General features: G+C 34.8%; 3 protein-coding genes across 3 annotated transcripts in view; 2 read left to right on the top strand and 1 right to left on the bottom strand.

Annotated features, from left to right (window-relative positions):
• Positions 1-13,573: 13,573 nt before the first annotated feature.
• On the bottom strand, positions 13,574-16,848 carry LOC132166992 (uncharacterized). The gene is made up of 6 exons (XM_059577874.1): positions 16,631-16,848; positions 16,384-16,436; positions 16,007-16,062; positions 15,396-15,908; positions 14,699-14,876; positions 13,574-13,952 (listed from the first exon to the last, which is right to left on the bottom strand). The coding sequence occupies exons 1-6, from the start codon at positions 16,773-16,775 to the stop codon at positions 13,800-13,802; spliced, it is 1,098 nt and encodes a 365-aa protein (XP_059433857.1). The 5' UTR covers positions 16,776-16,848; the 3' UTR covers positions 13,574-13,799.
• A 1,612-nt stretch (positions 16,849-18,460) lies between these two features.
• Positions 18,461-22,820, top strand: LOC132173656 (putative disease resistance RPP13-like protein 1). Its single transcript, XM_059585219.1, has 2 exons — positions 18,461-22,522; positions 22,788-22,820. The coding sequence occupies exons 1-2, from the start codon at positions 18,461-18,463 to the stop codon at positions 22,818-22,820; spliced, it is 4,095 nt and encodes a 1,364-aa protein (XP_059441202.1).
• A 31-nt stretch (positions 22,821-22,851) lies between these two features.
• The window catches only part of LOC132191099 (putative disease resistance RPP13-like protein 1), a 27,959-nt gene continuing 24,585 nt past the window's right edge, over positions 22,852-26,225 (top strand). Inside the window, exons 1-2 of the transcript XR_009441178.1 lie at positions 22,852-22,935; positions 23,138-23,273. The gene's annotated coding sequence lies outside the window, so the exon portion shown is untranslated. The remainder of the gene's footprint in view (positions 22,936-23,137; positions 23,274-26,225) is intronic.

Genomic DNA, 26,225 nt, shown 5'->3' with positions numbered 1-26,225 from the left:
AAAAAAAATTAAAAAAAAAGAAAAGAAAATTATTAATAGTATTATAGAATTATAGTGGCCTAATGGGACAGCCGTTCAAGGTATAAGACAAAATAGAAAGGAAAAAAAAAGTGCCTAGTGTAATGGCCCAAACGGGGGCAAACGTACAACTAATACAAAAATAAAAGAGTTCCTAAGGAGTAGTTTAATCAACTGTGGATCACGTCTAATAAAACGGAGGTCATTAGTTCAAATTCCTCTTCCCCTTTTCTTGAGTGGACATGTAAAAAAAAAAACAAGTTACAAAAACAAAAGAAAGAAAAATGCTTTTAAAAATATGTAATGCCAAGTAATGGGGACAGCCGTACAACAAATAGGAAAAAAAAAAAAAAACTTTGAAAATATGTAATGCCAGAATCAAACTTTGAAAATAAACTTTGAAATTACTTAATTCTTGATAATAACTTCAAGTCTTTAACGGAAAATTGAAGTATGTGATTTTGTAAATATGTAATTAAATTTATATTGCTATTAATTCAACATATTCTTGATAATTGTTTTTATATTTAATTATTTATGAATTTATATAGTTTTTGTTTCTTATTTTAATTGTATAAATATATAATTGTAGTTACTACGATTATATATAAAAAAAAAAAAAAACAACAACAACAACGATTCTATTGAGCTCCAATCAAGTTTTAAACGACCTCGTATTGAAAATTTGAAATAAATTTAGCAAATTTGTCGAAAGATTTTCGCTTAAGAAAAAAAATGATAAGTGATAAGAGCATCATTGCTTTATGAATATTTTTTTTCTAGTACCATTGATAGCTGTTGCCTGTGGCTGTGGGTGGGTGTGGGGGTGCATTATTGATGACAAGTGATAAGAGCATCTTTGCTTTATGAATATTATTTTCCTAGGCTCTGCCTCTGTCGCATATTATGCATTGGAAGAAGGACCATTAGTCTTTATTAATCAAGAGTGTTTTATAATTAAATAATCCTTTCACATGGGAGGGACCATGCCCTCTTGATTAATCCTTTCACATTAGCTTTTCAAATGGTTTATACTTTTATTTTTTTTCAATTGATTGACATACTTAGTCACCCTCTTAATTAATCCTTTCACATTAGCTTTTCAAATGGTTTATACTTTTATTTTTTTTCAATTGATTGACATACTTGGTCGCTTAGAACTCGGCACATCAATTGATACAAAATTGGCGTAAGAATCTAGTAGGAAGTAAAGATTACACGTGGCCATAACATATTGGTGCCAAATATCCCAACCTCACATATGTTTGGTCGTAGTCGTATCAAATAAAAGCCTATTTTGTGGTTTTACTTGGACGCTAAGAAGAGCAATTTCGCTAGTAGGTGAACAGTCTGCACCAAATACCAAAAGAAACGCGTTCACCCACCGACCATACACCAATTTACTTCCTTCTTCTGCTTTGGGTTTTTTATTTGTGTTTTTTTTCTTCTAAAGCCAAAAAAAATGCATAGCAACAATCCGCGGCTACTTTGGCTCGACATACATATAATTATAGTAATACTTGCTATTTTTTTAATATTTTTAATGGAAAGTGTTAGGTATTTTTTTAATGTTTTTTTGGTGTCCTCTCAACTATTGACTTTGAAAACTATCATTATTGACTTTTAATCTATTAGTGATTTTAAAAGCCACATTACAATTGAGAAGACACCAGGAAAACACTAAAGAACACATAGCATTTTTTATTTTTAATAGTCATTTATGTTACAGTATATCATAAAGTTTAAGAATAATAGTCACAGTTGAAAATTATTATTGATTTACAGTTGTTGAAGAATGTAATCCCACTTGAAAACTATCACTGGCCTAACAATAGTTAGGTTAACTAGGTTAGACTTCAGCTCCCACTTGAACTCTATAATATACTCTAACAATTTATTATCATTCTACTAATTTAAAAATCCAAACATTAATTTTTTTAGAAACTCAAATATGTTGAATGACACTTGTCACTTATTAGAATAGGTTGAAGAAAATTTCTTCCATATTAGTTTGGAAGAAATTTGTATTTACTAAAAATTGCAAAAAAAACTCTTGGACGATAAAAAATGTTAGTCCTCATTTAAGTCTGACTGAATTATAGTCCAATTCAGCTTTATCATAACATCAGTGAAATTCATAATGATGGACACTAATCAAATATGAAAATTTTCATTAAGAGATTCGAATTCATGTCTTAAGTATATATCTAAATTCTAACCGCTTTTGAAATTTTCTTGATAGACTGAACCAGCCAAGATGCTTCCTTCTTGGACTTTAACTCTCTATTCCCTCAACGTGGCCAGTCCCCCTATCCACCTGTCCACGTTTTCCTTGGAACCCAGTAAACCACGCGCTTTCCCACCGCCATAAAACACTTATATATACGTTATCTCCCAACCATGAATCCACCAATTCACTCCCGCCGCAACCCATCTCCTACAATTCTTCTTACTCTCAAGTTCGAAAGAAATTACTCGTGAGCAGCTTTTGGTATTGTAGAAATGGCACAAGGGAGCAAAATGGTCTTCGCTATTGTCTTTGCCGTGGTTGCAATGGTCTCTACCTTTGCTCCAACCGTGTTGGCTCAAGATTTTGCGCCGGCGCCGACACCGGAATCGGAGAAAGGAGCTGCAAGCTCTGCTGCTGTCTCTGGGGCTACCATTTTGGCCTCCCTGTTTTTGTCCATGCTTGCTCTGTTGAAGCACTAGAGATGGGATATGTGATTTGATCGATCGATTGATTCTTTTGGGTGTCTAGATGGATCGGCTTTGAGGATTTTGCATATGTTATTGATTTATTTGTTGTAGATTATAGAGAGAAATAAAAGCGATTGATATGGTTATTGTATACTTAATTTATTTTCTTGTGATTAATGATACATGAATATATGATACATATTTTATGGAATATGATATATACGGTCCATTGTTTTTGTTGTGGGATGGTACATTGTTTATTGTCACGTACATAATAACGAGACCAATCTTTTATTATAAAATTCACCCTTACTATAAGATCCATTGTCATTAATTTAAGTTAAATTAATGATAATGAATCTTATAATAAGGGCGAATTTTATGATAAAAGATTTACCGATGAAGCAGTTTAAAATTCATGTAAGAGCACTTGGACAGACAAAAGTCCAAGCAATTTAAAATTTTTTTTGAAGGAGATTGGAGAAAGAAATTGATCATATGACATAGAGATAAGGATGAAAGAAGTTTTTAATTTTTTTGTAAGTTAAAAGTAAAAGAAATGGTTCATTAATATTTTAATTTTTTTGAATATAAAAGATAAAATAATGGGTGTTCAAACAAGCCCTTGAGTCCCACTAGACACAAATTCAATTATATTCTAATTAATTGATAAACAGAATACCGGATCATATCATATTAGATTTATCTGTCAAGAATAGCCGGTGCTTCGAATTACCAATGTTAGATTATTATTATTATTATTTTTTAAACACACAACATTCTATGGGTGTTTTAGGGATTTCCATTTTATAATTATATTTTCAGTTATTTTTTTAATAATTATTTTTATAAATCTTGCTCATTTTTGGTATTTCAATTCAATTATTATGAGAGAACATATTTAATTGCTTAGTGGCTTCGAACTCAACACATCATCCAGTATGAAGCTAGCGTAAAAATCTAGTACAAAGAATAGATTACACGTGGCCATAACATCTTGGTGCCACATATCACAACCTGTTATGGGCATATTTTGAATTGTGTTTGAAAATAGAGCTTTTAAGTTAAAAAAAAAAAAAAAACTTTTTGATAAAAACTTCATTTTTAAGCTATAGCCATTGGCTATTTTTAAGCTTTTTGGACTCATAAAAGTGCTTTTAATTTTTTTTACTAAACATACACTTACTTTTTTAAACAAATTTTTTAAGTATTAAACATATTTTAGGTCTTTCAAACGTACAACCAAATAAACCCTACGAAGAGCTATTTTGCTAGCAGCAGATAGTCTGCACCAATAGCAAAAGAAACGCGTTCACCCACGAGTCCACGACCACACACCACTTTGCTTCCTTCCTCTGCTTTGGTTTTTTTTATTTTTTATTTTTTTTTATTTTTTTATTTTTTTTATTCTAAGCAAAAAAATCATAGTAAAAAGCATTCACAATGGCTTAGCCATTTCTTACTTTTGTGTAAAATAGATAAGTAAAACACTAAAAAAATTCTCTACATTGGATTATCCATTTCAATGTTGCATTTGTAGAACTATTCACACATCCATCTCATTAATATACCATTTATCTCTCTACACATCTTTCTTTTTCCAAAATTTTCTCATATTATTTTTCTTCTATGTTCTCTTTTTCCAAAATTTTCTTATACTATTTGTCTCTGCACATCTATTTTTTTCTCAAAAGTTGAAAAATATGATCTTTAGGAAAAATATAATCCTTATAAAAAAATAATAATAATAAAATTTAAATGATATAGATAAAAAAAAAAAAAAAAAAAAAAAAGATAATCGAATGTGTAGTGTCTTTTAAAACTCATTAGCTAAACTAAATAAAGTGGGTTTTGATTAATCATTTTGCATAAAAATATACATAAACCAATGTGAATGCTCGAACAATAACATGGTGATTAAAGTGGTACTTGTCTACTAGTTTAATAAGTGTTAAGTGTTATATATATATATAATATTCTTAATAGTCATTTATTATTATTTCATTAACTTAGGAACCCAAATATTGATTTTTTAAAAAGCTAAATATGTTGAATGACACTTGTCAATTATTAGAATTGGTTGAAATTTTTTTTTTCTATACCAGTTTAGAAGAAATTTGTGTCCCTTAAAAATTACACAAGAAAAAGTCTAGACGGTGAAAACCGGTGACCCTCTCTCAAGTCTGAGTGAGTCATAGTCCAACTCATGTCTTAGTATATATCTAAATTCTAATCACTTTTGGAGATTTTCTTATACTAACCAGCTTGAGCCCTGCAAATTTGGCAGCCTAGCGTATGACAAATATTAAAAAAATAATAATAATAATAAATTTTGTTATTTTTTGTTAAATTTTTATTAGTTAATATTTAGTTTTTAATGCCTTAAAACTTATTTTTGGATTTAAAACTAAAACCTAGTGGTGGAAGATTAACGTATAGCCGTCTCTTTTCTCTCTAGCCGCTAGAGAGAAAAGCGAAACCCTTCAGCCACATAGAGGAGGAGGGTTGGCCATTTGGTAGCCTCCCTCCTCCCCTCATCCTTCTCGTTCCGGTGCTAGCTATTTACCTGATGCCCTAGCCCCGGTGCCTCCTCTCTTCCCCTTCCTTGCCGCTCATTTTTCCCTCCGTTTTTGCCCATTCCCTACCGCTTTTCTTCCCCCGCCTTCATTTTCTACAGTGGCTCCTTGGCCTTGTTTTGGCTCTTTGTGGGTTCGGATTTTGTCTGTGGTTGCCGCCGACCTATGTCGCTGCCGACCTGTGTCGCCGCTTTGTTGCCCGCTATTAGGGTTTTCTTTCATGCGTCCCCACCGCGTCGAGCTCCCACGCTCCTTACGCAGCGGTTTCCGGCCTGCACGGGTCCAGCTCCCTTCCAGCTACCGTCTTCCTACTTTGTACTCATTTTCCTTGTTTTGGTGGCTCCTTGTTCTTTTTTTTTTTTTTTTTTTTTTTTCTTGTTTGTGGTTGTTTTCAGGTCCTGCTTTGCCGGTTTTCTCCGCGCCTATTCGCCGCCCACCGTCCACTGTTGGGCCTTTCGACGCGTCCCGGCAGCGATGAGCTTCCAACGCCCCTTCGGTTTTCGGTTCCCGGCGTGTGCGTGATCGGAGTGTTGTTTTTTTCTTGTTTTATTTTCCTATTCTATTGCTTCTTTAAGATGTATTTGTGTTTTGACATGTGTTTTTTCCCTGTATTATTTAATTTCCATGTTTTGTTTAGTTTGTAATAAGGATCTTTCCCCTCTCACTCGATCTATGTCGTCTTTGGATTAATTAGTTTTGGTCTAGGCCTTTGGGTTGTGGATGTGATCATTATCCTGGCCTTCGGGTCGAGGAGGAATAGTTTCGGCATGAAAGTCTTTTCGCTCTCAAGGTCGATGAATAATTGCTATACATGCATTTGGTTTAGTCTGTCTGTCACAGATCTAGTATTAAATCTGATTTTAGTTATGAGTTAGCGGATTGGTCTCGAATCTTGTACTAAACCTAGTAATCTTATAATTTTATGCTATGGTTGCTTTAGAGCTTTGCTCTGTGATGTAAGAGTTTTATACCCGTGGTATTATTGAATGAAATGTTATGTTTTTCTCAAAAAATAATGGTGGAAGATTAATCCTTTAGGGATGATATTATCTAAAAGGGACTCGATCATCCTAAATTTGGTGCTAATACCTCAAATTTAAATTCCTCTTTAATATCTCTCTTCTTCAATTTAGAAAACAAATTTTAAAAAAAAACAAAAAAATAAAAAATAGTCTTACACTTGAAGCAGCCGGAAATCTCTATTCAACCAGCTTAGAAGCTTCCTTCCTGACTTTAACTCTCTTTTCCCTCAACGTGGCCAGTCCCCCTATCCACCTGTCCACGTTTTCCTTGGAACCCAGTAAGCCACGCGCTTTCCCACCGCCATAAAGCACCTATATATACGTTATCTCCCAACCGTGAATCCACCAATTCACTCCCGCCGCAACCCATCTCCTACAATTCTTTTTACTTCGAAGTTCGAAAGAAATTACTCGTGAGCAGCTTTTGGTTTTGTAGAAATGGCACAAGGGAGCAAATTGGTCTTCGCTATTGTCTTCGCCGTGGTAGCAATGGTCTCTACCTTTGCTCCAACCGTGTTGGCTCAAGATTTTGCGCTGGCGCCGACACCGGAATCGGAGAAAGGAGCTGCATGCTCTGCTGCTGTCTCTGGGGCTACCATTTTGGCCTCCCTGTTTTTGTCCATGCTTGCTCTGTTGAAGCACTAGAGATGGGATATGTGATTTGATCGATCGATTGATTCTTTTGGGTGTCTAGATGGATCGGCTTTGAGGATTTTGCATATGTTATTTATTTATTTGTTGTAGATTTTAGAGAGAAATAAAAGAGATTGATATAGTTATATTGTATACTTAATTTATTTTCTTGTGATTAATGATATATGATACATATTTTATGGAATATTTTATAAACAGCCTATTGTTTCTGTATTTGTTTTTGTCGTGGGATCGTACATTGTTTATTGTCACATTAAAGTTTGGAAAAAATGATCACAAGATTGTCGACTCTATAACAAGACCAAGTATTATAAAGAGATATGAAATATGAAGTGTCTATTGAACGCGTAAATACGCGTAAGTAATAAATTAATGATAGCGAATCTTATAATAAGGCGAATATTATAATAAAAGGTTTACCAATGAAGCAGTTTAAAATTTATGTTAGAATTTAGAGGAGGTTGGAGAAAGAATTTGATCCATATGACATAGAGATAAGAATGAAAGAGAGGAGATTGGAGAAAGAATTTGATCCATATAACATAGAGATATGAATGAAAGAAGTTTTAAATTTTTTGTGAGTTAAAAGTAAAAGGAAGTGTTGATTAATATTTTGATTTTTTTAATATAAAAGATAAAATAATGGGTTTTCAAACAAGCCCTTGAGTCCCACCATACACCAATTCAATTATATTCTAATTGGTAAACAGAATACCGGATCATATCATATAAGATTTATCTGTCAAGAATAGCCTAGGTGCTTCGTATGAGCAATGTTAGATTTTTTTTTAAAAAAAAAAAACAAAACATTCTATGGGTATTTTTGGGATTTTGATTTTATAATTATATTTTCAGTAATTTTTTTAATAATTATTTTTATAAATCTTGATTATTTTAGGTATTTCAATTCAATTATTATGAGAGAATATATGTTGTCACCAAATTAAAATAATATGAATGATCATTCAATTCAAACTTCTTCTATTCCCAGTAATAGCCGTTTAAATTCTTAAAGGAGGACCATTTTATGTATTAAAAATTATGTTTTCAAATCATACATTTTAGAATTGCTATTTTTAAATGGTACATTTTAAAATCAAAAACCCAAATGGACCTGGAATCTATTTATAAAGTGTAGTTGCTCATACAATACTAAAGAATATTATACATTGTAATACATGCAAGAGATAACTCATTATATAATAGTTTTATGGATTGATACATAGTATTCTTTATGGCAATTATTGAAGTACATAAAACACCATAAAAAGATTCATGTGTCATAACTCATGACTCATGAGGGCCAAGTGAAAGAATATTATTAGAAATCTCATAATAATTAAAATGTGACCCTACATGTTAAGGGGTGGGCAAATTAACCGCTAACCACCTACCAACTGGCAATCGACTTTTGGTGGTCAGTAAGCGGAATAAAAATACTGTTTCGATGCTAGTTCGGTAAGTGGTATAAATTTTTTTCGCCAGTTAATTGACAATTAAGCGACTTAACTGATTTTTCAAGTGAAATATGAATTTTATCTCATAAGTTCTCTTATTGTTTTGTCCTGTTGATTTGTGGTTATTCTTTTGGTTCGTGTTCCATGAATTTACTTTTTTCTTTTCATTTATAAAGCATATACTTTACTTATTCTGTAATTATAAAAAAGTTGTTAAATCTTAACATAAAAACATGTAATCGACAATTAACCTATTTAACCAATTTTTACTTTCAAAAAAAAAAAAAAAACCCAACTTTTACTGAGTTTTACGGTTTGATAGGCAAAAATGCCTCTACCGATATTGACCAAATTGATTACTTACCCTCAAATATGTTATTTTAGAGTAATATTACTTAGTAAACCATCATACTACTACCATACATATAAGATAACATGGAATGAAAGTCAACTTTTAGATCTATGGTGACTTGTATAAAAAAAAAAAATCAATAATTAATTTTTAATGCCACATTATCTAAATCATAACAGTTATATAATAGTTTATTAAATAACATTTTTCGTCACATAACAATAATAACTATTTATTTTCCTAATAGAATAATTATTCCGCTAATTGAACGAGCCGTTAAATAAAACCAAGTCTTGGTTTTACTTGGACGCTAAGAAGAGCAAGCTTGGCAGTAGGTGAACAATCGAAGAACGCGCCCACAATTTCACCTACCGACAGCAGACCAGTTTTGCTTCCTTCCTGGCCTTGAACTCTTTCTCTCTTCAGCTCTTCTCTCTTCCCTCAACGTGCTCAGTCCTGGAATCCACCTGTCCGCGTTTTCCTTGAAACCCACGCGCTTTCCCACCACCATAAACCCCCTATATATACGTTAGCTCCAAACAATGAACCTACCAATTCACTCCCGCCGCAACCCATCTCCTACAATTATTCTTTTTACTTCGAAGTTTGGAAGAAATTACTGTTGAGCTGCTTTCGTTTCGGTAAAAATGGCACAAGGGAGCAAAATGGTCTTCGCTATTGTCTTCGCTGTGGTTGCAATGGTCTCTACCTTTGCCCCAACCGTGTTGGCTCAAGATTTTGCGCCGGCGCCGACACCGGAAACGCAGACAGGAGCTGGGTGCTCTGCTGCTGTCTCTGGGGCTACCATTTTGGCCTCTCTGTTTTTGTCCATGGTTGCTCTGTTGAAGCACTAGAGATGGGTTCTGTGGTTTGATCGATTGATTCTTTTTGGCATGGGCTTTGATACTTGCATATGTTATTACTTTATCTGTTGTAGGTTATAGAGAGAAATAAAAGAGATTCATATGGTTATTGTATACTTTATTTATTTTCTTGTGATTAATAATATATGATACATATTTTATGGAATATTTTGTGTGAGGGTTCATAATCATTGCTGTATTAATAAATAATGATTTTATCCATTTTTGGAAATTATTAAAAATTAGTTTCTTAAAAGGGGTTATTTATTTATTTGGGTTGATTGCAAAATAAATCTCAATTTGATCATATTTCAAATTAACATTGAAATATCATTTGCATCAATGAGTTTCTATTAGTTCAACAACAAAAAAAAAAACTCTCCTATATCAACCAAAAATCATTTCATGTGGAGGCTAATATATCCCCAACTTGCAAATTAGATGGTAATTAGAGAAAGTGAGTGTAGTTTTCCCTAAGTTGTTTCAATAAATGGGTTAGAACATCTCGAATAGATTCTTTAAACTTTAGCTAATAAGGCCCCAAAACCCCACTCAAACTGATTATGACATAATCGACTAGTGTTTGGGGTGCTGTGATTTTGTATGTGCAAATTTGGTGCTCATTGGTGACCCACCCATCACTTTCTCTCACTTTTGATTAAAAAGAAAAAAATAAAGGAAAGATTAATTTGCCTACCAGAACTAGTCAACTTGTAATTGAAATTTCCTATAATTATTTATAAATCTCAATTTCAGCTAATAAAGAATCAATGTCTACGGATTAGATGACATTTCTCACAAATTTTACAAATAACGATACGTTTCGGTTAGTCAAGTTATAATTGGAGCTTCTTATAATCAATTATAAAGAATCAATTATGTGAGATTTAACACATATGAACGTCTTTATAATCCATCCACCTTATGTAAAATATGCATTTTCTCAATGTGAAATTGCAGTGTTACAAAAATAGTTAATATACATGTTAGAACAATTTTCCTTTTGAATACCAACCCATTTACACCTACAAAATGAGAAAATGTAAGCAATGAAGCCTATTAGAGATACCAATAATGGACTAACTCTGACGCTTAAGTCATAAATGTTAAGAAGATGAGAATTGTAAAGCGCTTAGCCTTTGAACAAGGGCCAAAAGTCCTTTTTACCGGATCGTAACTTATCTTTTATAGCAACCGTTTCCATGCCGTGATTCCTATTCGACGTGCAATTAATCGCACATTGGCTATGATTAAACATCGATTATTCTCTAAATTAGTGGCCAAAATGGTAGTTAACATCGATGTAGGTAGGATGAATTGGAATCAATTGGGCAATTTGGAGGCTTATGCAGTTTGTCCCCAACATTGTAAGGATAAGTCTTATCCCTAGCCGTCACTTGTCTGTAACTCAGATGCTGCTCGTGGGATACATATGCAAAGACATGCCCTGTTTGATTCTCGTTACCATTGATGCCTCCATAAATGCCCATTCATGGCCCTCCTTATAACAGGGACAAATACAATGCCCTCTTCTTTGTCACATAGTAATGGATTCCAAGCTTTTTCAGGCTCCTGTAACCCCCACCATCAAGAGCTTGCTTAATCTAGCATCAAGATTAATTTTCTTTTTTGGAAGGAAATTGTGGGTATCGTTTGTAACGTTTCTTTTTTACAATCAAAACTATTAACAAATAATTTAAAATATAAAACACTTTTCTAAACACAAAAATACATTTTTTTTTTACGTAGTCTATACTAAAAAAAACACTTCTCACTTTTATATCATGTTATAACACTTTTTCAGACCAAATTTAAAAATATACTTTTCAAAACTATTACCAATCGTATCGGATACAATTATATTTTCATATGAGTGATGCGCTTTTTGTTAAAGTAAATAGGAAATGCTGATGGAAAAAGCAAATTATAACTATTGAATAATTTGAAGGGATTGATTATCCCTTTTAGAAGTTTGTAGAAGTAATTGCAAATGTAATATAAGTTCGAGGAATTAGTCTAATATAGCTTCTTTTTTTTTTTTTTAGAGGGAATAGATGAAAGGTATTTGCTTAAAACTCAACCCATCAAATTATCTTGAAATTGTTGTCTTAAGCATGACTTATCTCTCCCAATGATTTCCATCTTTTTCCTCCTCGTATGTACATATTTAGAAGTTTTCTTGGAGTTATGTTAATCTCTCTCTATTTTCTTTTTTTTTTCTTTTCTATAAGTAGATGTGAATATATATATATATATATATATATATATATATATATAGTACAATTAGATAAAAGAAGAGAACATAAATTCATTGGACCCAAAGTCCTTAGAAGTGAGTCCCACGTTTCCAACTACCAGTAAAACATCTCAAATTCTTCGTATTTCCAGAACTTCCTCTGCCTTCTCTCTCTCTCTCTCTCAAACTTTCTTTACAAATATTCTCTCTTTTCCCACGGTTTCTTATACCACTTTCTAAGAGCCTTCATCTTTCCCCTCTCTGAATAGCTGAGATGGTGTTGCAGTTGTTCTTCACAGTAGCTTTCTCTGCTATACCTCTAACTCTCTATGTTCCTCCTGTTAGAAGCTTGAACCTCTTTGTAGAGACCATGGAGGATCTACTGAGGGGATCAAGAATATACACCAATAGGGTGTATCCACGCGTACGTGTTGTTTGGTCTAGGATCTTGGATTGTATGCTTTGCAGCAATATGAGGTAGATTTTGATTCTTCTCTATCAGAGTCCTAGATTGTTATTTTTTTTTAGTGAAAATGTTGTTTTTCCTGCTGGGGATGTGGTTTTTGTTGAGGGATTATCTTGTGAAATTGTTGTTAATGTATGCTATTATTTCAAGGCAGTATAAAGATGGCATTTTCTTTCCATTTCTTTATTTTATTTCCAGCAGAAATTAGAATTGTTGAATTGTTTATTATGGTAGGTTCCATTATAGTGATTGATAACATAATCAGTCCATTAAACTTACATCTATCATTAAAGCACGTGATTGTTACATTAAAAATGTTATTTTTAACGACATGTCAGTTTAATAGACCGAATTCCTCCGGATCTGATTTGGTGGAAAACTTTGTTCAATCTGTGTTCATATGCTTGTGAGGGTTTGGGTTTTGTAATGTTCAATCTATGATTTTCTGCTAGATTTGGCCACAATGGTAATGCGTCTGTGAGTACATAACATGCTCAACATGGCTTGCACACCGACCCATATGCCAAATTGAGCTAAAAAGAAAAAGGTAATTGAAAAGCTCTTAATCCATTCTAGCTGCATATGTGGATTGTTTGTCCGAGAGCTTGCAAGAAGAGACAGAATTGAACTGTGTCAAACATGCACAACACTCAAAGTGCTTTGTATTAAGAGCCAAATGCAAAACAACACAAAATATCAAGATTGATGAGAGTGGCTTTTGATGTTTATCTGGATTAGGTTTGCAGAGTTTGGCAGTTTGTCATTGCTGCTTTCTATCCTATCTGAAGTGGTACAACTTGTTTTGTGTGCATAAAAACATCAAGGAAAAAGACAAGGATACAGAACCTTAACACCGATGTTTTTATGGAGTTAAGGTTCTGATTCAAGCTTTTGCTTTGGATTTATGCTAAAGACAGTCTCCAGATGTTGTAATGCCCCACCGATTACCCTGAAAGAGAACAAATCAGTAACTGATAATTTTGATGGAATAAAAGTATGAGAAAGTGATTTAATTTCTCTTCTCCCCTCTTGCTTTCCTCTCTTTTCTCTATCTTTCCTAACTTCTCTCTTTCTAGCTTCTTCTTTCTCCTCTTTTTGCCCTAATTTCACAATATGTTAAATCACTATTTTTCCTAGAATATGTCTTCCCACACTAAAAAGTAAACATGGCTAAGCTGCACTTTTGACAAATTCTTTCTAGTATATGTCCAGACTCCATAGAAATGGGGGTGTTAAGATACACAACATTTTATTGATGTAAATTAAGAATGAGTACAATTATTGAGTGCTTAATTACAACTTCTTTTATCAGCACCAAACGAATCAAGAAGAAAGACTAAAAGATAAAACAATGGTGCTAGATCTATGAGAGGTGTAAGTAAATAAATCAAAGTTCTATTAGGGACAATACAAAGAATGAAAGAATGGATTATAATTTCTTGCTCAATTTTCAACCATTTAGTTGGATAGTGTGCAAGGTTTGAGGAACCAAAACACATCCAAGGTTCTTGCTTCTCTGCCATCAACAATAGATACACTTCGGCCCTTTTCTGCAGATTCTTCTTTCGTTACCTCCTTATTTTGCTCCACTTCTTGAAGTACTCCTCTATCCTGTTCAGCCCATAAAAAGAGAAATCAATTTGGAAAATTGGCAATTCTTAATTGTAGAGAAAAAGACTAGCATGGAAAATCCAGTCCACAAACGTGCCTGATCAAGCTCCCTTGTTGTAACATCATTGGTAAAACTATAAAGTATCTTTTATACTTCATGAGTGTAACATCGAGCAAACTCTAACATACTAATTAAGTGTAAACCTAGTCAAAGATAGAAGGCAAATAAATTGGAAGGTTCTGCCATGGGGTGCACCAAACCATTATATTGGTTCTGCCAAGGAACTCAAACCAGATGGGAATTGGGAAAGAAATTATTGAAAAAGGATTTTTCCTAGACCGATAAAGATGGGAATGGATAAGAGTTACTAGTCTGATTAGCATGGTCGACATTCTGTTTCAGTCTCCTTAATTGAATTCAAGTTTAAGCTCAACCCAGATAATAAGCAAAAGTAATTTGCATCAAGGACTAGTTCCCCATTAAAGTATTTTGTATTTGAGATTGAAGTTTAAGATCAATATTGATGTTATTCTTAGTCATGTTTTTTGTTAGAGAATAATGGGATAGTGAAAAAAAGAAGATAAAGTTGTGATTTCAGATCATTATGGAGCTAAAGTTAATCATCATCAGAACAACAAACAGAAGTTCAAGTGTTCATGTTATTCATTGTTGTCTTCATTTCCCCCCAATTTGTACAATACAACGAAGATAATGCAAAAAGAGAAGCAAGCAGCTAGTTACATACCATCAGCCTGGATTTAGAAGAAGCCTTTAATGTGGTCGTCTTGTTCAGCCCGCGAGTAGCAGAAAAGCATTGAGGAGATGGAGGATTTGTCCGAATTTGCAGTAAAGTTTCCTCCCTTTTATTCCTTAAAATATTCAAATCTAGAGAAATTGGAACATTCTCTGCCTCATCAGCTCTCCTGCAAAAATAATTATCAAAATTTATTCACTTATAATCATTATAACAAATACATGCATATATATATATATATATATATATATATATAGGAAAAATTACAGTTTATCCCCTCAAAGTTGACAGCGTTTTTTAATTCGAACACCAAAGTTTCAATTTTTGCAATTCACCCCTCCAAAGTTTCAAATTTTTGCAATTTGACCAAGTTTATTTAAAACTTCTCATATTGCCCATAATTTTTATTTTATTTATTTTTTTATAAAAAAATTTCGGGGCCTTTGGTCATCTGGTCATTTTTGCATCCCTAAATTTGTTTTCGTTTTCATAAAAAAAAAAAAAAAAAAAAAAAATCAGGGGCGATATGAGAATTTTGAGATGATATTGGTCGAATTGAAAAAAATTGGAACTTTGTGGTGGTGGATTGCAAAAATTAAAACTTTGATGTTTGAATTGAAAAACGCTGTTAACTTTGAGTGACAAACTGTAATTTTCCCATATAAACAAATGAACACAAGAAACTTACTTCTTCCTCCTCTGCTTCTCCTTGACACTGCTTTCCCCCATTCCTGGAGATTTCTCTTTACCCACTTCAAGCAATGGCTGCCTCTGTTTCTCCCTCCCATTCACCTCCCCCAAAACTCCACAAGAACTATCCTTCACCACCTTTTCCTCAACACCCACCTCGATCTTCTCCACAATCAACCTCTCCACGTTCTCTCTCTCCCTCGGCCTCGTCGCCATTCGCTTCAATTCACTGCAAAACTCCGTAATCTGATTAATTATATCCCGCCCTGCAAACAAGTTCCTCGCCGAGAGAGTGCTTTTCAGCCTCGGCGGCTCATTGTTCTGAGACATGTCGTGAGTCATTTGCGCCTTCTTCGTGCTTGATTTGATTGCTGCCTTCATGGGCTTTGCATGGAGAACTGGAGGAGTTGACGAATTCGGGTTCTGATTTTCACTATCTTCATCGAATCTGGAATTGCTATTCGACGAAACTGAAGATTGAGTAAGCTCTCTTCTCTTCAATTTTGCATCTCTAAATTAAAATAAAGAGAACAAAATATTTTTATTTAGATGAATTATAGAAATACCAATTCAATTGGACTGTAATAAAGCTAGGATCTTTTTTAGTACCTTCTATTCTGATCGCGGAGTGGAAAAGATTCAGAACCATTAGCTGAGCTTGTGAGCTTCACCAAAACCAGAAAAGAAGAGAGAAAGATTGAGGACATTAGACAGTTATACAGGATTAAACTTCTGTTTGCTTACTCGGAAAAGTGAAGAAAAGTAAAGAAAAGAAAATGAGATCTTGAGTTCTTCCGTCTTTTTGTTCTGTTAGTTTCTAAAGAAGCTTAATATTTCTCAGGTCCCCACATAAAGAATCACCCTAAATTCAAGATTTAAATCTTCCACTTTAATTTTCCTACATTTTCTGAGCAACCAACCAGCATTGAAGAATCCCAAGAACAAATAATTAAAAAAGAAAAGGAAAGAAACCCAGTGATAAAAACCTTAGAAGGAGTTGACTTGAGAAAGTCCTCAGCTATCCTTGGATGCTTGCAATCTGAAACATCAAAGATGATATCAGAATAATCTTCCTAAACACACCAGCACAATTCTCAGCTAAAAATCACCAAGTTCTATATTTTAGTGTTAAGGTTAAGAACTTGAAATAAAATCTGATTCATTCACTAATATTATAGAAAATCTAAAAGGAAAATATGGTTTCTGGGTAGGAAGGAATCAAGAAGAGCTTACTGGGTCTGCAAAACCAGGCCTCGTCGTTCACAGATTCTTCAGGGGCCAAAAAATCCACCCACTTGGGTGCGTTTATGTGCTCGTACAGCTCGTCCTCTACAAAAATGGACTCTATTCTCTTCCAATCAATTTTCGCTGGTTCCATTACACAAAGACACAGAGAGAGATAGAGAGAGAGAGAGAGAGAGAGAGGGAGTTCTGGGGTGGGAGAGACAGGAGGGGAAATGTAACGGTTAGTGAACCCGAGGGCGAGTGTCCGTTAATGTGGGGTTTCATTCATATTTCTGACCGTTGGAGATTGATTAACTTATTTTATTTTATTATATTAATATAAGTATTGGAGCTATCTGTGTTTTGCTTTAGACTTGTTGATCTTTGGATCCGGCATTATGGGGAAGAGGCCTCACTTGCTTTAGACTTGGGCCTTGTAACTTCAATTCATTGGATATTTTCATTTGATATTTTTTAGGGTAATTCTATTTAGTAGACTGTTATATAAATGAGATGATATGATATATAATAAAAATTAGTATTTTCTTTTTTAAGAGTGTTGATTTTTCATGGTCACATTATCTCAATTGTATAACAGTTATAACGGTCTACTAAATAACATTACTCATTTTTTAACTAGTTGTTAGAAATTTCTTTGAATTATTTAATGTTAACTTTAAAAAAAAAAATTAAAAAGAAAGAAAGAAATTAAAAAGATGAACATATTGTAGCATTATTGTTAGAAAAGTGAAAGAGTCATGTTTGACGGGGCATAACGCATGATATAATAGGGCTGTTTTAATGCCATATCCCTATAGAACGAAAAATGGAAACAGAAATACGTAAAACAAATGAGTAATTTCACAAGCAATCTCCTATAAATGTTACATATTATAACTCTATTCAATAATGCTAGCTTGGAGCCTTGGAACTAACTTATTAGTCCCCTCAAGCCATAGGGTGATTCTAAAGTACATATATATCTTTAAAAATTAACTTTTGCCTTTTTTAAGAAATTTTTTTTTTAAAAAAAAAAAAAATTTGCCCCCCAAAACTATACGTTCTTGTTCCGCCCCTGACCTATTGACAATATATATTTCTCTTAAACTTTCAATTGTAACAATGTTCTCTCAAATTTATCAAATAGATGATAGTTTGAGAGGAATAAGTGAACTTTACCCAATAACATTTCATAACTGTTGTTGCAATAAATTATGATAGGCCCACTCAAGAAAAGTAAATTCAAACAAAAAGGAAAGGATCTAATAGGTAATTTCATGATTGACTTGCTTTAGAAAAAGAGAAAAAAAAAGCAGAATGAAGAAATGAAAATCAAATAAGAAGGAAATGAAATAAGGAATTTCCCTTCAATTTGGTTACTTTCATGGACAATGCTTTGGAAAAAGAGAGCCACCGAAAGAAAATAGAAAAACAAAGGAAAGGTTCAGGCATATATGTTCGTTTGCTTTCTCTTTTTTTGGTTTGGCCGAAGATGCTTTTCTTTTCCTTCCAGTATCAAAAAGTTCACAGACAGGAATGACCGACCTTCCTACGGATGAGTGGAGGTGAACAGTCTCTCGCAATACTGGAAAGGAAATAACATTGATTTGAAAGAGCATGGCAAAAGCGGAGTGCTTTTGCTTTTACACCAAACAACCGGTGCCAAGGAATAAAGGTGATTGCTCAGAAATAAAAAATAAAAATAGAAAGTATTGTAGTAAGAAGTTTTGAGATTAATGCTCATCAAGCTTCTACACGAGAAACCAATATTACTTTCTGCTCTGTGAGTGCTTAATTCGCTACCCTTTGCATCGTTTTTCCTGATTCATTCAGAAAACAATGGCGGAAGCCCTCCTTTCTTCGTTCCTCGCAGCCCTCTTTGACCGTTTGGCATCTCCTGAGTTGCTTAACTTTGTTCGCCGAGAGGGGCTTCAAGAGAAGGTGGACAAGTGGAGCAAAACTTTGAGAAGAATTCAGGCCGTCCTGGATGATGCGGACGAGAAGCAAGATAAGAACGAGGGTGTGAAAGAGTGGCTGAATAATCTCAGAGACTTGGCTTACGATGTGGATGACATACTCGATGAGTTTGCAACGGAAGCTCTGAGACTCAAGTTGACGGAAGGAGATGATCAGGCCAGCACAAGTAAGGGACTGAAACGCAAGCTTGCTTCTTTAATAACTGGTTTCACTCCAACTGCTGTTCGGATCAACATGAGGCTGGGGTCAGAGATGGAGAAGATCACTGATCGATTCAACGAGATGGTGAAGCAAAAAGATGATCTGAAATTGAGTGAAACTATTGATAGGAGGTCATCCAGAACAAGTCAGATACTGGCCCCGACTTCTGTAGTGACCGAAGCTCATGTTTATGGCAGGGAAAAAGATAAAGAGGCTCTACTTCAATTTTTGGTGGGCGAAAAACATAGTGATGCTCAACTCTCTGTGCTTCCTATACATGGTATGGGGGGTATGGGTAAGACTACTCTTGCTCAGCTTGTGTACAATGATGAACAAGTGCAAAGCTTTTTTGAGCTCAAAGCATGGACTTGTGTTTCTGAAGATTTTGATGCTGTTAGGGTGACCAAAACAGTTCTACAATTTTTCTCCTCTGAAAATTGTGAGGGTAAGGATCTAAGTTGGTTGCAAGAGAAACTAAAGGCGAATCTAACAAGGCGAAAGTTTCTAGTTATTCTCGATGATCTTTGGAATGAGAAATACAGTGACTGGACTCATCTACGTGCTCCTTTTGAAGCAGGGGCGGCAGGAAGTGCAATTGTCATCACAACTCGCAATCATGGAGTTTCATCAAAGACGGGTACCATTCCAACTTACTCTTTGAAAGAATTGTCAAATGATTTTTGTTTGTCTATATTTGCCCATCATGCATTGGGTACAAGAGACTTCAGCTCACATGTAAACCTTGAAGATATTGGTGAGGAACTTGTTAGAAGGTGTAAACGCTCTCCTTTGGCAGCAAAAGTACTTGGAGGCGTCTTACGCAATAAAGTAGATCGTGATGAGTGGGAAGATGTATTGAATAGCAATATATGGGATATAGCAGAAGTGAAAAATGAAATTGCTCCGGCTCTTATGTTGTGCTATCACCATCTCCTTTCACTTTTAAAGAGGTGCTTTGCATATTGTTCAATACTCCCCAAGGACTACGTATTTGAGGAGAAGCAGTTGGTTCTACTATGGATGGCAGAAGGTTTAATTAAGCCACGGGACGGGGGAAAGCAAATGGAAGATTTGGGTAGGGAGGATTTTCGCAATCTATTGTCGAGGTCATTTTTCCAGCGATCGTTCAACGATGAATCAAGATTTGTGATGCATGACCTCATCAATGATTTGGCTCAACAGGTTGCAGGAGATATATGCTTTAGAATGGAAGAAAAAGTTGGGGGTAATAATGAAGGGAAACCGTCTAGAAAGGCTCGGCATTCGTCTTACTTGGCTGGTGCATATGATGGCATTAAAAAATTCGAGGTCTTTAATGATCTCATGCATTTACGAACCTTCCTGCCTTTGCTTTCACAATATTCATTATGTGCATTGACTCATAATGTTCCTTTCCAATTGTTGCCAAAATTAAAACGCCTAAGGGTGCTCTCTTTGAAGGGATACATAATATATGAGCTACCAAAATCAATTGGTGATTTGAAGCATCTAAGGTTTTTCAACCTTTCTTACACTAAAATAAGAAGCTTGCCTGAATCAGTATGCGCTCTTTACAATTTACAGACATTGATGTTGGAGAATTGTTTTTTTCTGAAGAAATTGCCTTCAACGTTTGGAAACTTACTCAACTTGCGACATCTTAACATTCGAGGAGCACATGCATTGGAAGGAATGCCTCCGCAAATCAGTAAATTAACTTGTCTCCAGACATTGCCTCATCTAGTTGTTGGAAAAGGTAGTTGTTCAGGGGTAAAATTGTTAGGGCCTTTGTTGCATCTTCGAGATACACTTTGCATTTCCAGATTGGAAAATGTGATTAATCATGAGGATGCAAGGGATGCCAATCTATTTGAAAAGAAAAATCTCTTTGGGGTGTCATTTGAATGGAGTACGAACATAGAGGAGTCACACGACAAAGCACATGAATTAGAGGTGCTTAACATGCTAAAACCTCACGAGGGTTTGAAAGAGCTCACCATCAACAACTATGGTGGTACAAAATTTCCAATGTGGTTAAGAGTTCCTTCATTTTCTAATATGTTATTCTTGAAGATTGAAAGTTGTGCAAAATGCATATCATTGCCCGCAGTGGGCAAGTTGCCATCACTCAAAGAGGTTTTAATTAAAGGCATGGATAGTGTGAAAAATATTGGTAGCGAGTTTTATGGGAAAGATTGCTCACAGCCTTTTAGATCCTTGGAAACTTTGCATTTCGAGGATATGCAGGAGTGGGAGGACTGGATTCCTTGTGAAGAATTCCCAAAACTGTGTAAGCTTTCTATTATACGGTGTCCAAAACTGATGGGTAAGTTACCAAACCACCTTCCTTTATTAAAAAATATTGAGATACATGATTGTAGGCAGTTGTTGGTTTCAATTTCCAGTTTTCCAGAGCTTTGCAAACTAGATATTGAGGGATCCAAAGGTGTGGTGTGCAGAAATAAGGTTGACTTCAACTCATTAAGGTTTTGGAATCTTTCAACAATTTCAGAATTCACATGTCAAATAGAAGAGTTCACTATAGGAGGACGAACAAATGTGGAAGCTTTAACTATTGAAGACTGTGAGGTGTTGACAAATTTGCGCTTAAATGACATGGGATTACTACAACATCTCCCGTATCTTGGTGTTTTGGAGATTCATGATTGTCCCATACTAGTTTCTTTGGAGGAAAACGAAGTAGAAGAGCAGTTACAACTTAGTTTGCCATCCAAACTGAGAAAAATCAGGATCGACAAGTGCGAGGCCTTGGAATCTTTACCCAAGGCAATGATGGACAACAACATGCATCTTGAGGAGGTTTATATTTCAGGGTGTAGTTCATTGACTCACTTTGCAATAGGGCAACTACCTCCAACTCTAAAGCAGCTAACGATAGAGTGGTGCATCAACATGCAAATTTTGGTGGATGGGGATGATATCAACAAATGCAGTAGCGGCAAATCTCTTCTTGAATACTTGGATATTTCGCTATGTCCATCCCTCAAATCCTTAACCTTAAGTGGAGAATTACCTGCAACACTTAAACACCTCAAAATTAAAGATTGTCGTAGGTTGGAGTCGATAGCGAAGAGCTTCCATGACAACTTGTCTCTTGAAGTCATTAGGATCTTATGTTGTTATAAACTCAAATCCTTACCCATGGGCATACACAACCTCATCCATCTTGATCAGTTTTTTATTGTACAATGTACCATTCTTGATTCCTTCCCAGACAATGGGCTGCTCCCTACCAACCTGAAAACACTTCTGATTGTCTACTGTGAGAAAATGCAAGCCTTGCCCAACTGCATACACAACCTCACCTCTCTTCAAGAATTGAGAATATGGCGTAGTGGAAGCATTTTATCATTTCCGGAAGTAGGTTTCCTCACCAACCTAACATCACTTTCTATCTATACTATGGCGTCGTTTCATGAGGCCACTTTTGAGTGGGAATTATCTGAGCTTCCCTCTCTTAAAGAACTTATAATTCGTGGCAACTCTTCGCATCTGGTGTCCTTTCCAGAGGTGATGCTACCTGCCTCTCTAACGAGCCTCACCATTGAAAACTTCCCGGATCTGGAATGCATTTCTTCCAAATGCTTTCAATTCCTCGCCTCTCTTGAACAATTGAGTATCGATTCGTGTAAGAAGCTCACGTCCTTTTTAGAGGATGGCCTGCCACACTCACTCACGAGTCTTTCTATCTCTACTTGCGAAAAGCTCACGTCCTTTCCAAAGGTTGGACTGCCTCCCTCACTCACGAGTCTTTCTATCTATGCTTGCGGAAACCTCACGTCCTTTCCAGAGGATGGCCTGCCTCCGTCACTCACTAGTCTTTCTATCTTTAAGTGTGAAAAGCTCATGTCATTTCCAAAGCTTGGTCTCTCTCCCTCACTCACATATCTTGATATCCACATCTGTGAAAAGCTCACATCCTTTCTAGAGGATGGACTGCCTCTCTCACTCTTGAAACTTGAAATTGACAACTGTCCTCTATTGATAGAACGCTGCAAAGGACGAGAGTGGTTCAAGATAGCCCACATCCCTTATGTTCTGATTAATGTTGTATCCTTCTATAAACTAGAAGAGAAGAGTCAGTGAATCCGAGTTTCATTTATATGCAAGTCAAGTTTCAAGAAATAAATCCAAAGGTCAGTTTATTGCCACATCATTTCTTTTTTTACATATTGATGGGACGTTCATCTATCACCCATAATGGTTGGAATCATGGACTGCCTATCTTCTTCCCAACAACACTTTTTGATTATTTTCTTGTTCTTCTTTTTATTTTTTGTCTAAATGTTGGCATTGGGTTTGCTGAACGTTGCTATTCTTTTTGGGTTTGCACAACAGGATCACAGGTGTTTGATAAAATGTCCAACTGAACATGAAGAGAAAGGATGCCTCTGAATATTAAGTTTTTCATTACTAATTTGCATATTGCTGGTCATTACATATTTTACCAATCACTGGTACCCTCCAAAAATAGGTATGCAACTTGATTTTGACCCTTTGCTAATGTTGGCATCCATGTTGTGACTGCAGGCATACTCTGGAACATTTATCATATTCAGTAAAAGGATTGATAATGTTCTTCATTTAATTTTCTAGAAGAATAAGTAGAATGGATTATCCTAATGTGTTTAAACACAGTTTTCCGAATGATGACGTAGCACGAACCCTGTGAATGTTGTGATGTTCGAAGGATCACCTAACTACAAAATAGTAAGAAAAAGATCAAAGCTGCCGGTGTTCGCCAGCGGGAAATAGCTCCGATGCCTAAATCAATCACTATGTTTAGGAGAATATATAAACTTTGAAGATTGTAAATGAGATGAAGAGAGTTGAGAATATCCGATTAAGGAAAAAGAAGTTACCAAAAACTGAAATGAGACCTCCTTTTATAGGCATCAGATAGTAGCTGCTTATCTGGCATAGTGGTCCACCCGAGGATCCACGTATCATATATTGTATTGATGAGTAATAGGAGAATGCCACGTAAACGAATAAAGCCTCCTGAGGATAATCTTCGGGAATATATGCTAGACTCGGTTTACTAAGTCTTTGAACCAAATGTTACATACCGAACTTAAGTAAATATAAAATTACCAAACTTAAGTTCGGTAAGTAGGTGTAAGTAACCGAGCTTGTATTGTGGGCTGAATGATTGTTTTGTTGGGCCTAGTATGGCTGATCCATGATCCAACATAATGTTCATTCATTTTATTTGTTTTTTGGGTCTAAATTGGCTTTGGCTTTGCTGAACGTTGCTATTTTTGTTGGGTTTGCACAACAGGATCACATGTGTTTGTTAAACTGTCCAAGCAACCACGTAGAGAGAGAGGAGGCCTCCGAATATTGAGTTTTTCATTACTAATCACTGGGACCCTCCAAAAATAGGTATGTAACTGGATTTTGATCCCTTGATAAAGTTGGTATCCATGTTGCAATTGGATTAATATTGTTCATTCATTTAGTTTTCTAGCTCGGAGAATAAGTAGAAGGGATTATCCTACCATTGTATTTCCATGAACAAACTGATCCGGATTATGAATTTAAAGAAACATGTCTTACTTCTCATTCAATTATTATTATTTCAAAGAAAGTTTTGCATCCAAATACATACATAAATTATTAAATTCTATTTTAATTGATGGGGAAAAATATTCTTTATTGTTGATTCTCACTAGGACAATAGTTGGATTAAGAAGTTTTACTCTATAGGTACACGTCTCTAATGATTATTTCTTCATCTTCGATGCTTGCAGACGGTTTAAACTTTAAAATGCTAGAGCTACCTGAAATACCCACCATGCATGTGGAAGAGTTGTTTGTTCTTTTGTTGCTAATGTGTTGTTTTCTGTCTTTCCTAAAATGAACAATTTGTGTAGTCCTGTATATTAGAGATGTGCAACTTTATTTTGCAATATTGGTTTCCAGTTTTGGTTTGCTTTTCTAGCCCTTTTTTTCCCCTCTTTGTATTGTTTTCTCAGTAACCAAGAGATGCATTAATAGGCAAAGGAATATTATAAACATTTTTTTTCGATGAATTGTTTTTTGTTCGTGGTTTTACAATGTTTTTATCTGCCCAAAAGTACTACTCAATTAGATAAACAAAGGGCTTCCTCGTCTTTCCTTCCATCTCCTGAACTCTTTGAATTATATTGTTCAAATCAAAAGAACTTTTTGCTTATTTGTTTGCAGATACTTTTGGAGATTTAAATGAATGAGAGCAAATAGATAAAGTATGAGTATTTGACAATTAGAAAATAAAATAACAAAGGCATGTATCTTCAAGGGATACTCTGCATGTCAAAATTGGAGAATGTACGCCAAGAGACACCAATTTACTTGGTATGCAAGACTTTAATGAGCTTTTGGTTGAATGAAACAACAATTTTAATGAACAACAAGTTTTGTTCTTTATATATCTATATAACACGTACTATCATGCAAAGTTAAATACTTGAAATAAAATCTTATCCATTCTGTAATATTATGGTAATATTGGGTTTGTGCACCAAGGGATATAGCGAAAGTTAGAGTACGGTTTCACTGTTATTTATGACGATTGGATTTATATTAAATTAATTAATTTTACTATATTAATATAACTATTGGAACTGTTGTGTTTTGCTTTGGACTGGCATATGGGGGTACGTAGGACAAACCTGCACACAGACTTTTCATGGCCACTCCAATAGGCTTTTATTTTTGTGGTCCTCTCTCTCTTAGCTTGAGCTACATGTGGAAAAGTAGGAAAAAAAATAATAATAAGTTTGCTAAGATATCAAATGATTGAGACATATCCGCCATGTGATCGAGATTGGCCGCAATTTATTGACTAAATTGCAGTCAATTCAAACAGCAAATGAAAGAGAATCCCAATAAAATCTACTTATGCGAGTAAATGGCCACTTGCATGATTGCATCTCGGGCATTATACTTTAGCATATGAATCCCATCAACCATAGGGTCCTCTTTCATTTGATGGCGAGAGTAGCTGTAATTCGGTCAACCAAATTGCAGGCAATTCTCATCTACTGCTATCTACTTTTATTTGATATCCAAATCATCATGAGTTTAATTTGAAAAAACATGGGTTTTGGCTTCAAATTATATGTTACATGTAAATGAAAGTATCAAAAATTTGAAATTTTGTTTTAGTAACCATTTCAGTTTGCCTATTAGACTCCAAATTAATATCGATGCATAGAAATGTTAGATTTTGTTTTCCTTCTTTAGCTTGTCTTTTGTTGTAGATTTCCTTCAACCAAACAAAAATTAGCAAAAAACAGCTCGTTATAAACAAGCTTTAAAGTAAGAGTCACTCATATACCTCCTATAACAATGTCATCTCTGAGTTTTCCTACACTGTCCCCATTTTGTTCTATGTGAGTTCTGATTCTTGATTAGTCTTTGTGCTTACAAGCAAAGAAGA

The sequence above is a fragment of the Corylus avellana genome, chromosome ca1 (genome assembly GCF_901000735.1).
Source record: "Corylus avellana chromosome ca1, CavTom2PMs-1.0".
NCBI lineage: Eukaryota > Viridiplantae > Streptophyta > Magnoliopsida > Fagales > Betulaceae > Corylus > Corylus avellana.
The sequence above is the reverse complement of the archived record's forward strand: the minus strand, read 5'-3'. Positions and strand labels throughout refer to the sequence as shown.